Raw genomic sequence first — 12,911 nt, 5'->3', positions numbered from 1 at the left:
CGACGGTTCTAATGAAGACTTCCGCGATCGAATTCATCTACTAAAACCGCGGATATAGATACCTTGAAAATCGGAAAATCGGCAAAAATATATTTTGAAAAATCCGCGTACTAAACCGCGATTTTCTTTAAAATTTTTTACATAAATGGAATCCTTTACTCGCGATTATAATATTTGCGAAAACACGTGTCATAAAAAACAGAGATACGCGAGTAATATGGGTATTTCGCCAAAAATTGAATGTGGAGGCACATCCGCGGTTTTTGAAGAATCTATTTGAAATAGGTGTATATTGACGTATTTTTGATGGGCGCTAATGAAACCGGATGCGCATCAAAATCGTATGCACATTGGGCGACTTTTACCAACTTTAAGGTTTTTTGCAGTGTATGATGCAACTGGCGGCACACAATGGCCGCTGAGTGAAACATCGAAATATGCATAAATATTGAAAGAGATTGATTCGCTTTATCCAAAATCGTATGCGCATCAACCGACTTTAACTAATTCGCGAGTTACAGGCTTTTTAATTTTCATATCTTTTAAATGATAGTAATTTCAATACTACTCTTAATTTCCTATCCTTATAAGTAGACATCGGATTTTAGCATGTTTTTTATTTCTTATCCGATTGGACTCAAATTTTGGATCTAGGCGTTTTGAGGGTCAATTTTTCGATATTTGGGGTCATATCAAAAATATGCAAAAAATATGCAAAACATATGCAAAAAATATGCAAAATATATGCAAAAAAAATATGCAATATATGCAAAATATGCAAAAAAATATGCTAAATATGCAAGTGTTTTTTTGACAAAAATCACCAAAAAAGCATTCTAAATTAAGTTTTTTAACGTTTAACATAGTTTTTTGCAGATTATTATGTTATTGAGACTCTCCAGATATTCCGCCACAGCAATAAATCTAGACTAACAAGACTTAAGTCAGTTTTCACAAGGTGAGAAAATGTCAAATAACCCAGCATTTTTATTACAACATAATTTGCTTCCTATACAAATGTAGATAGATAATGGAAAATTTTCAAAAACTCAATCAGAAATGTCAAAATCAACATGTCCAAATATGGTGATAGTTTCTAATCGGCCAAAATTGTCTAGCAGAAAAACAAAGGAGCTAGAGTTAGTCATCGCTATTTTTGTTTAGATAAAAGCGCAATTTTTTCCAGTTTTTGGAAAATGGGTTCGTTTTTTAGCGCAAATGGGGTTCGGGAATATAACTATAATTAGAAGTATACGTTTTGAATATCCACATATTAGCTTTGAATATATTTTATAGTGTTTAGTCCATTATTCAGTATATACAGACTAAATTGGCAATTTTTGTTCTTTGTGGTCAAAAAGCTTCTTTGGAAAAATGCTCTAACTGCCGCTTTAATATTGATGACATAGTTTTAGTTTAATGCACTAAAAATACATAATTTTATAATATCGATCTATATTGTACGCATACAACCGCTAAATGCAGAATTGGAAAATGTTCACTCCTGGGCGAAAAGTAATGCATTATGAAGAACGCACAATGATTAGTGCAAAATGACATCACTTGGAAAAACCACACAAAAGAGTGGTAGTGGTAAAATAAGTCAAAAACCTTGGAATTGTCTTTAAAATGGAAAGTATTTGGAATGCTAAAAAAATATAGTTCATTCATTCCTGCTATAGGCAAACAATTTTGATAACACAGTCGAAAAGTCATAACCCTTTTGTATACACAATTGTTTAATTTATACCTGCCCGTGTACTCGATAATTTGTACTAATTATTACCAATTCTTCGAATTTTGACAGTTGTTTAATGGAGAAGTTGGTAAATAATTGTTTCAGCAACAGTTAGTAAAAATTATCGAGTACAAGGACAAACCTTTCATGACACATTAGTCTTGTTGTATAGGATATAAATAAATATATTAAGAAAAATATTCGCCGCAATATTGTCATTAAAGTTGCCAAATGCACTATACACCTAAAAGGTAAAGATTTCAAAGAATATTAATTTACAAAACGATGAAATTCCACATCTGTCTCTAAGTTTGCTTACATCCTGATGTAAACTTTAAAAGCGCCATGTTTCTAGCACTACTTTCACATTCTGATTGGCTTTTTCTTTTTCCGGATTGTCGAGTAGAAAAATCTCACTATTTTTTACAAGTAGAGCACTTTCATATAAGTGTTCGTTATTAGCAATTACTATTTAAAAAAGTATTATTATATGACTTCCACGAGTGATTTAATCATATAAAATAATTTATTTTCCTTACAATTCGTTAATCCGAACAATTTGATAATTCGGATACCGCCGGAAGCTGTGGTGTAGGGATTATCGCGAATGTACTGTATATATGGGAGCAATATCCAAATCTTAATCGATTCTTACCAAAATAGTGATCTCCCTAGGGCCAAAAAATCCCCAATTTTTATGCGAAGTGGTCTATAAATGTGACCTGCGCTTTGTTTTCAAAAAGACATGGCGAGATGGATAAGTGCGAATCTATGCAGATCATCAAAAGGAACTGTGGGTCTATTTCGTTTCATTTAGCATGTTGCAAACTCATTCACTAAGACATAATACCCTTAGGGTATTAAAATATAGTTATCAGTGAAATCATGAATAAAAATTCCGTGCAGAATTTGTTTCCTTTCCCCAATTTCACATTTTTTTATTTCCGTATTTATGCCCAAAAAGGGAATATTTGTGTCGATTCGACTAGAATACGCCATAATAAAGCGAATCTAGTAGTTTTCAACAAATATTGATTTTAAAAGAATTTCACGTTTTAAAATTATTTTCCGTGTGGAAAATTCAGAGGGAAATATTCATGATGGCACCGTATATATTTTTTATATGCTTTTAATAAAATATGCAAGATTTTATGTAATATTCAATATTTTCTTTGTCTTAATTTCTAGATCATTTGTTATTCTGTCAGACAATTTTGGCCGAGAAGAAACTATCAACATATTTGGATACGTTCATTTTGACATTTCTGATTGAGTTTTTGAACAAATTTGTATTAGAAAGCAACTTATGTTGTAATAAGAAGGCTGGGTTATAGGAAATTTTCTAAGTCTTTTAGTCCAGATTAATTGATGTGGCGGAATAATAATTAATAACATGATAATCTGCTAATAAATCGACGTTTAACGGCAATAAACTTAATTTAGAACACTTTTTGATGACTTTCCAAATCTAATTTGATGATTTTTGTCAAAAAAATTACTTGCATATTTTGCATATTTTTTGCATATTTTGCATATTTTGCATATTTTTTGCATATCTTGTGCATTTGCAAAATATGCAAATATGCAAAAAAATAAAAAATATGAGCCTGTCATTGCATTCAGTTTTCTTCAAAACGAATTTTGGTCCAATCAGAATTTTCGTATCTTTATTAATAAAAAAATATGCAAATATGCAAAATCTGATGTCTACTTATAAGTAATCACAGTAAGCAGTTAAGCTTTTACGATGGTAAACCATATATTTTGAAAAAGTTTTAGCATAATACTTTAATTTATGTATTCGATTTTAGCGAAATAGTTGGATAACTCTCAAATATTTTTTTCTAATTTTTCGAAACAAACCAAAAAATATATTTGTAACAATATTTTCCAACAATGAGTTGTTTCTCTTTTGTTGTTGTTATAATATGCAATTTAAAAAGCCAATGTTTATAATTTTGTTTTCACATTTTTTTACGCGTTGTCTAGTTTCTGTACGTATTTTTAATTTAGTTTTTAGAGGTTTATACGGACTCTGACTTAGTATAATTTGAATTTATTGCCAGATTTTTTTAATTTTTTTTGATTTTCCGCGAAAATTAAAACACATTTTGGAAATTTTGGTGCCTCTACGGATGGATATCAAATGCTGTTACTGATATATGCTTACATTTTCTCAATACAAAAAATAAGAAATTTTAAAATATTTTTTCTTCATAAGAGGATAAAAACCGCTATAACTTTTGCGCGCATCGATCATCGAAATCAGATTTTTTTCCTTTAACTCTATACCAAAAAATCGTAGATGTGCTCGCGAAAAAATTTTTTAATTTTTTTCAAATGGAATTGCAAAAGAATTTTGTTATTTGCCATATGTATATACCAAAATGAATGTCTCGACGAGCTGAGTCGATCTGGCTATGTGTGTCCGTCCGTTTGTCTGTCCATCTAAACATTGTAATCACGCTACAGGTCGCAATTTTAATCCGATCTTAACCAAATTTTGGGTGTTTATGAAGGTCCCGGAGGGGAAGAAGCCTATTGATTTTGGCGATGGGCGGATAATATTCAGGGGTCGGAATTGGCAAAAAACTTATTTGGAGAAAAAAGTCAACGTTTAATTTCAAAGCGAATATCTCTCTTTTGTAAGAGGTATATCGAAAGGAAAACCTGGCAAGGAAAGTAGAAAATATTACCTTTACAACGATGTGAAGTAGGTTGCCATAGGTGGTCAAACAACAGAGATATCGCAATAGTTGATAATGCATCCCTTTTTCCATTTTTTGTGCAATCACACCACAGGTCGGAATTTTGATCGGATACTCAGGAATTTTTGGGGGTTGATAGGGGTCTCACAGAGAAAGAAGCCTATTTATGGTTGGCGTACATACCACATTTCCATTTTTTTATTTGAGTTGTACTGACTATGCACTTAAATGCGTTTGAACAAAATTGACCTTAAAGAAAATACGATTATCGTAGATTGTTTGGTTGATTCACTCCCTATATTGCGGATGATGCTCTGCTATCAGTTTCAACTACTTAAAGAAACACTGAGTTTGATGTACAGAGTTCAAGTTGCTCAAGAGGAATGAACGAATTTATTGAATTTTATTCTACTTAGCTTCACTTTTGAGAAGCGACAAAGTCATAGTTGCCGCGATTTATTTAAAAATCCCTCCAGCGATTTTTTCTTGTTTTTGGATTTTTCTCATCTATGAACATTGCTGCTCCAGAATCCGCAAAAACTTCCCAGGTGTAAGCACCTTTCATTTAAAGTTTGTTAAGGCTCATCGTGTAGTTTTTGTGGTATTGGCGAAAAACAATTTTGGTGGAGTTTCTTGATGTTTTGTTTTGTATCTTTTTCGTCTTTTCTACACTTATTGTTTATATTATACGTATCGAAATGATTTGAAAAATGCAAATGGGATTATGTAGTTCACATTGTCCTGTTTTACCCATAAGACGACAACTACAGTGAAAATCATTAGAAGAAAGGGTCAAATTGCAATAATACAAAATTAAAGCAAAACAAAAAAGAAACAAATCTTCGGCGATAAAAATACTTCAACCCTAAAGAAACAAAAAACAGCCAACCAAAATTGTTTTTTCAATCTCTTTTCGAATAAACCAGTATTTTTCAAATTATGAACAGCAGTCATAATATGAACGAGTCTGAACATTGGCAACACTTTTTGAACACTATTCCTAATATGTATGAATATTTTTCAATGTATTTTGAAGATTTTATTTACATAATATGTCTGAATTAGCTATAATTTGGTATTAAAGGTTCGAAGTGCTCGAAAATCTTCTCCTCCAATACATATTCATGTTTTGATATAGCCCCCATAGAACAGCACTTCCCGGTTTTTGGTTTTTTAAAGATTTTAACCTCATTATCGCACCGAAATGCTTGAAGATTGGTATTTAGTCTTTTTTGGGGTCAAAAAAGATTTTCCTCAGAAATTTGTCAGTACAAACCGATGTTTTGATGTAGCCACCATAGAACGGTACCTTATGATTTTCATTACTTTTAAGTTTTTACCCTCATTATCCTACAGAAATGGCTCAGGTTACAGTCTTAGCTGATGTCTACACCTTCACAGAAAATATTTTTACGAATATTTTCCTAATCCTCCTTTTTTCGTTCATTATTTATTTGTACATATTATAGAAGTACCTTCCCACAAGTTTGATGCCGAAATCGGAAGAAAATTGTGTGAAGGTGCCCACGAATTCGAAAAGTTTTGTCGGAAAAAATTGGAAGGAACATTCGAGTTTCTTTTCGAATTCTAAAAAAACTTTTGCCCAGAAATTTGTCAGTACATATCCATGTTTTGATGTAGCCTCCATAGAACGGTACCTCTCAATTGAAATGGTTGAAAATTGGTATTTAGCCTTCGTTGGGGCTACGAAATTTTCTGCAAGAAATTTGTCACTACACGTTCGGTATTTTAAAGATTTTAGCACCATTATCGACTGAAAATTGGTATTTAGTCCTTTTTGGGGTCACAAAACCTTTCCCCACAAATTTTTCATGTTGTGATATAGCCCCATAGAACGGCACTTCCCGATTTCCGGTACTTTAATGTTTTTATTCTCATTATCGCACAGAAAATATCCGAGAAGGGACAAGTGATACATCTTCAATGAGTGCAACCCGATTCATATTAGCTCTATGATATAGGACCTACTGTTTATCGCCGAGTCCGAAAGAACAGCATGCCTTAAGACACCACTTGTAGGGAAGTTTTACCTTGCTTGAATATTCCGGATATGTCGACAACATTACTACAAATTTCGAAAACGAAACTTGAAACCCAACTCTTGACAACTCCCTTGATACACAATTATATCAATGTAGCGGTAACTTAGTAGTCTAACATATAAGTTGGTTGCTTTATCGCTTTGGTTTGCCATGCTACAAAATGTCTCTATCATGATAGAAAAGTTTTCAAATCATGATAAAGAAATTCCCAGTTTTTACAGTGTTTTATTTAACTTGCTTTGGTCCGATTAGTTCAAATCTGGTAACTCATGTTTAACACAGTTGCAGTTGACGAATCGAACTGAAACTTTGCACACTTTTCAGATTTAGATGACAATACATGAATATGGAATCAAAACCAATATTGGTCCATTTTATAGTGTTTAAACGGTGTTTTATTTAAATTGCATTTCAAATCTGGTAACTCAATTTTGACACAGTTGCAGTTGACCAATCGAACTGAAACTTTGCACACTTTACAGATTTGGATGACAATACATGAATATGAAATTAAAACAGAGATTGGTCCATTTTTACCATTTTTAGAGTGTTTTTACGGTGTTTTATTTAAATTGCATTTCAAATCTGGTAACTCAATTTTGGCACAGTTGCAGTTGACCAATCGGACTAAAACTTTGCACAATTTTCAGATTTGGATGATAATACATGAATATGACATCAAAACCAATATTGGTCCATTTTTACAGTGTTTAATTTATCTTGATTTTTACATCTGGTAACTCATTTTTGACACAGTTGCAGTTGACCAATCGAAAATCTTCGGTTCAATCCCTGACCGGAACATCAAAATTTTCGGCGTTGGCAAATATCCTATGTGTAATGTAGTCGACATATCATGAGTACTTCAGCCATGAAAAACATCTCTACTAGTGGTGTCGTAAGAGACGCCGTTCGGACCCGGCGATAAAAAGGAGGTCCCATATCATTTAGCTAGTATGAATCAGCGTATACTCTCCCATGTCCCATCAGGGATGTTGTGGGAACATATGTATTTGTCGAATGCATCGAAATATTTATCCTTTTATCATTGGTCGATTCGGTAGATATCACCGAATGCTACTTCTAAATACCTTTGGAATTTTTTTTCATACAAATTTTAATTATTTGTTGAAATATGTAAGTATTTGTTGCCAAAACGGTCCGTCTGTCCAATATAAAACAAAGAATATAACACATAACGTGTCACAATCATATGAAATAAAATTCCGTGGAAAAATTCTACTTAGAATTGTCTGTATAGTTCTTCGTTTTGGTATAGCCTATATAGAATGATATCGCCCAATTTTCTGTAATTTACTGTTTTAATCACATTATTTCACCACTGTATCGACACATTATCGAACCAACATTTTGGTATTTCAAGTATTTAAAATGTTGTACACACATCGTCCAAATGGAATGACTGTAAAATGGTATTTCGGATCTTAAATGTCTCACTCGAATTAAACGTCGTTTAAAAGAAACTGATATTCTTCATTTAGCATATTACACTTCTGCTAAGAATAAGCCTTGGCGTGGCAGAGGAGCGGGTGACGTAGGGGATGGATGATACCAAGCGACGGTCCTGACCGGTTTTAACATGGCAAAGCCCAGGATTTATCTTGGTCCCTCTTTCATCTCAAGTGGACACTCACCTCCCCGTGGTGTCACCTGGGGAACTGCCTTTAACACCCGTTAAAGGTAGTGAGCTAACATGTGCCGCGCGTTCTCCCATAAGAACGTTAAAAACTTGGGTTTGGGCGTCGGGCTAGTAACCCTCCCCTAGAAAAAACAGCATACTATGAAAAAACGAAAGAAAAGAAAAACAACCCCCTCTAAAGTTGACGAACCCCGCAAACGTTTTAAGGACCATGATCTGCGAATCTGCACCTGGAATGTTCGCACTCTCTATAGAGAAGGTGCAGTCTTCGCATTGGCAGACGTACTTGAAAAGTACAAGGCCGATATTACTGCCATACAGGAAATACGATGGATTGGGAAAGGCGTCACAACAACACCTAAAGGTGACGCACTGTATTATAGCTGCCATGACGTAAAGCATGAATTTGGATGCGGATTTGTAGTTAGTCGGAGACTAAAACATCTGGTATCCAGCTTCACTCCAGTGAATGAAAGACTTGCTGCAATTCGAATAAAAGCTAAATTCTTCAACATCAGCTTTATTTGCGCTCATGCTCCCACTGAAGAAAAGGACGAACAGACCAAAGATATATTTTACGAGCGCTTATAAGAAACATATGACCGTTGCCCTGCCCATGACATTAAAATCATTCTAGGCGATTTTAATGCCAAAATTGGAAAGGAGAATATCTTTGGCCCAACAGTCGGGAAATTCAGTCTCCACAGTGAAACATCTGACAATGGTATGACATCTGACATGGTAGTTAGCAGTACCAGATTTAATCATCTCGATATTCATAAGGGCACCTGGCTGTCTCCAGATCAGAAAACAAGAAATCAAATTGATCATGTTGTGATAGATGGAAGACATTCATCGAGCGTGTTGGATGTACGATCGTTCCGAGGCGCAAACATTGATTCGGACCACTACCTTGTTGCAGCAAAGGTACGCACCCGCTTAAACATAGCAAACAAAGTACGAACAGACACAACACGAAAGTTAGACATCGGTAAGCTGCAATCACAACAGATAGCCACAGCATATTCCACTCAACTGGCCCAATTGCTTAATCAAAGCACTCCTCATCCCGATAACATATCAGCGCAATGGCAAAGCATTGCCCACTCCATGCAAACAGCCGCAAAATCCATACTTGGATACCAGAGGCCTCCACCAAGGAATCCATGGTATGATCAGGAGTGTCGTGCTGCCACCGAAGAGAAAAATGCGGCATATAGGGCTACTTTACAATCCGTAGCAACGCGTAGCGCACGAGAGAGATACAGGGAGAAAAGGAGAGAGGAGAAACGTCTTTTCCACAGGAAAAAGAGAGAGATGGAAAAGCGGGAGTGTGAAAAACTCGAGATGTACAGGAGCCAGAATGAAGTCCGAAAACTCTACCAAAGAGTCAAGCATCAAACCGATGGCTTTGGTACAGGCACATCCTCCTGTAGAGACCAGCAAGGTAATTTGGTAACTGATACAGATAGTGTACTCAGGATATGGAAAGAACATTTTTCAAAACTGTTGGTATCCAATAGCAGCGAAGACGACGAAGATACCACAGTTCCAATCCCAGAAGATGGTATTGAATGTATACCGCCCAGCCAAGATGAGGTAAAGACAGCAATAAATCGGCTGAAGAATAATAAGGCAGCAGGGGCCGATGGCTTACCAGCCGAGCTGTTCAAAACCGGAGGCGACACGCTGATAAGGTGTATTCATCAGCTAGTTAGCACCATCTGGCAGGAAGAACAAGTACCCGACGATTGGAACCTGAGTATCCTGTGCCCCGTCCACAAGAAGGGAGATAAGACTGTATGCTCTAACTATAGGGGCATAAGTCTACTCCCTATTGCCTACAAGATCGTGTCAGGGATATTGTGCGAACGACTAAAGCCAATGGTCAACGAGATAATTGGACCATACCAATGCGGCTTTAGACCTGACAAGTCCACCATTGACCAGATATTTACCCTGCGGCAAATCCTGGAGAAGACCCAAGAGATGCAGATCGACACCTACCACATTTTTGTCGATTATAAAGTAGCCTTCGACAGCCCGCTACGTTCAAAGGTATTCCAAGCCATGTCTGAATTTGGTATCCCCGCAAAGCTCATCCGGCTTTGCAAAATGACTTTAACTGACACGAGGTCCTCAGTTAAAATAGGAAAGAACCTCTCCGAAGAGTTTGGTACCAAAAGAGGTTTCAGACAAGAAGACAGCCTTTCGTGTGACCTATTCAACATTTTGCTGGAAAAGGTAATACGAGATGCAAATGTCAAAAGAAATGGCACAATTTACACCAATAGCCACATGTTACTTGCCTATGCTGATGACATAGACATCATAGGCCGATCAGTAAAAGAAGTAACTGATACCTTTATGAAGGTCGAAGGAGAATCTGCTAAAGTGGGTCTGGCGGTAAACGGTGAAAAGACCAAGTTGATGGTGTCGACGCGCAATGCGTCCATTGAGCTCGGACCGACTGTGGAAGTTGGTTCCTAAAATATTGAGGTAGTAAAAGACTTCGTCTACCTCGGCACCTCCGTAAACACAACAAACGACATCAGTTGTGAAATAAAAAGAAGAATTGTATTGGCCAACAGATGCTACTTTGGTTTAAGTAAGCAGTTTAAAAACAAAGCCACATCTCGTCAAACAAAAATAACGCTCTACAAAACACTGATACTATCCGTGCTGATGTATGGCTCCGAAGCCTGGGTACTTGCGCAAGCAGACATGGCAGTGCTTGGTGTGTTTGAGAGAAAAATTCTTCGAAAGATCTACGGACCAATCTGCGTTGACGGTGAATATCGACGTCGCATGAACCACGAGCTGTACCTGCTGTACAACGACATCAATATTGTTAAACGTATCGAGATGCAGCGATTGCGATGGCTAGGCCATATCATAAGAATGAGCGATGATGACCCCGCTAAAAAGGTGTATAAACACGGACCGCTTGGCGGTGCACGCAGAATTGGCAGGCCAAGGAATAGATGGCGCAAACAAGTGGATGATGAGATGAAAAGGCGCGGTATTCCAGAAAGCGAAGCAACAAATAGAGAGAATTGGAGATCTTTTCTTAGTTCGGCCTATAGAACAAATGTTCTGTAATGGGCCAGCTAAGTAAGTAAGTAAGTGGCAGAGGAGCTTAGTACTTTCATAAACTATAACACGCCAATTTTTTGCTTTTTTACTTCAATACACCTTGTGGTGAAGGTATACGATAGCGGTCTTACTTGTTCTTTTTTTGCTATTTCATTTTTCTGCCAAAGTAGTCGTATATGCAAAGATTGGGACTAGATTTTCTTGTTGCCACAAAATTGCACTCAAAAAATATTTTTGCCGTAATTGTTTATATATTAATTTATGAAAAATAAATTAAACACATTTGAAGATGCATTATGTACCGAGCAGAAGGACAAAAAACATGACCCAAAGAAATTGTGCTAGGTTTTATATTATTTCTTGTTGCTAAGCTGAAAGGTCAAACATCAGGTGCTAAAATTTTGTAAAATATATTTATTTCTATATACAACATGCTATTGTTAAGAATATATTTTAGAATATTCAGCTGTTGAATTTTCAGTGGGCGTTTGTATTGGAATATACAATAGAAATAATAACAAAGAGAAAAGCTCAAAAAAGGATACCAGACGCACATGCCTTTCACTCGATTATGACATTTTAATTGGTATTTTATGCAATAACCAGCCAGCCCACCAGCTAGCCATTCAACTCATTCATTCAACGCACACAGATACACACAAGGATAGACCACGTATATGTTATGCCCTATATGGAAATATTATGAAAATATTGCATATCAGTGTTAAGGGTTGGTATTGCATTCGACGAGGACAATTTATATAACATTGTTTACGTTTATATACATATGTATATACTATTGTATATAAGTTGATTGTGCGGGTGTGTTTGTGCCTTAGTACAACCAATACTGTTCGGTTAAATGTCCACAGGGCCTTTCGTTTGGTACCACAGAGTGGGTGGTGAGTGTGCGCAGTAATAGAGGAAATTTCATAATTTGCAATGGTTGGTTGTCATGGGAAACGGAAATGCACACCAATACAATTATTCGCCTGTAATTCAGTTGTCATTCGTTGATGAGTTTCTTCAATTTCAGATATCATTCGCCACTTGTTGCATACAGACGTTGTTGTCGTTGCCGTCGCGAAACAAAATATAACAAAAGCATAATACAATTCTGTGGATTCCAAATAAATAAAAAAATATTTTTTTAATTATTTGCAGTGTTTTGTTGTTGAAACATTAAAATCAAGAAAAAATAATTACATTCGGAAAGTGTATTTTATTGCATACCAAAATCACAATGTGTATTTTACCACATGGTTTGGAAATAATTTTCAAAGTTAACATAACATAAATCAAAAAGAATAATTTAAAAATAAAAGTAATAAATTGAAATCAAGAGAATTTCCTAAAAAAAATAGCCTAAACAAAATTTGGCATATAATTTTGGATATCTTCATCTACGCCAATAAAATAAGAAATTATTTTACCATCATCATTTTGGATTTAACATCTCAATTATCTACCATGGAAGACGACACGGATGACAGGGATGACACTAAAAGGTAAGTTTAACATCCGAAATTTCCAATTAAAGTAATAAAATCTTAATCTTTGATTTTTAAATATATTTTGCTCACATGTATGTGTAAAAAATTTGGCAAAACACTTAAAGCAAACAATAAGAAAACTGATAAGGATTT

At 35.4% G+C, this 12,911-nt stretch overlaps 1 protein-coding gene across 2 annotated transcripts in view; it reads left to right on the top strand.

Moving 5' to 3' along the window:
- Clk (circadian locomoter output cycles kaput protein Clock) overlaps positions 1 to 12,911 on the top strand; it is a 167,662-nt gene that overhangs the window by 105,986 nt on the left and 48,765 nt on the right. For both annotated transcript variants that reach the window (XM_073980519.1, XM_073980520.1), the window contains exon 2: positions 12,430 to 12,773. In XM_073980519.1, coding sequence (XP_073836620.1) covers positions 12,736 to 12,773 — 38 coding nt within the window. In that variant the 5' untranslated portion in view covers positions 12,430 to 12,735. The remainder of the gene's footprint in view (positions 1 to 12,429; positions 12,774 to 12,911) is intronic.

This window comes from Musca autumnalis, unplaced genomic scaffold (genome assembly GCF_047663935.1).
Source record: "Musca autumnalis isolate F117 unplaced genomic scaffold, ASM4766393v1 scaffold_4, whole genome shotgun sequence".
Lineage (NCBI taxonomy): Eukaryota > Metazoa > Arthropoda > Insecta > Diptera > Muscidae > Musca > Musca autumnalis.
This window is presented reverse-complemented; position numbering and strand designations above follow the sequence as displayed.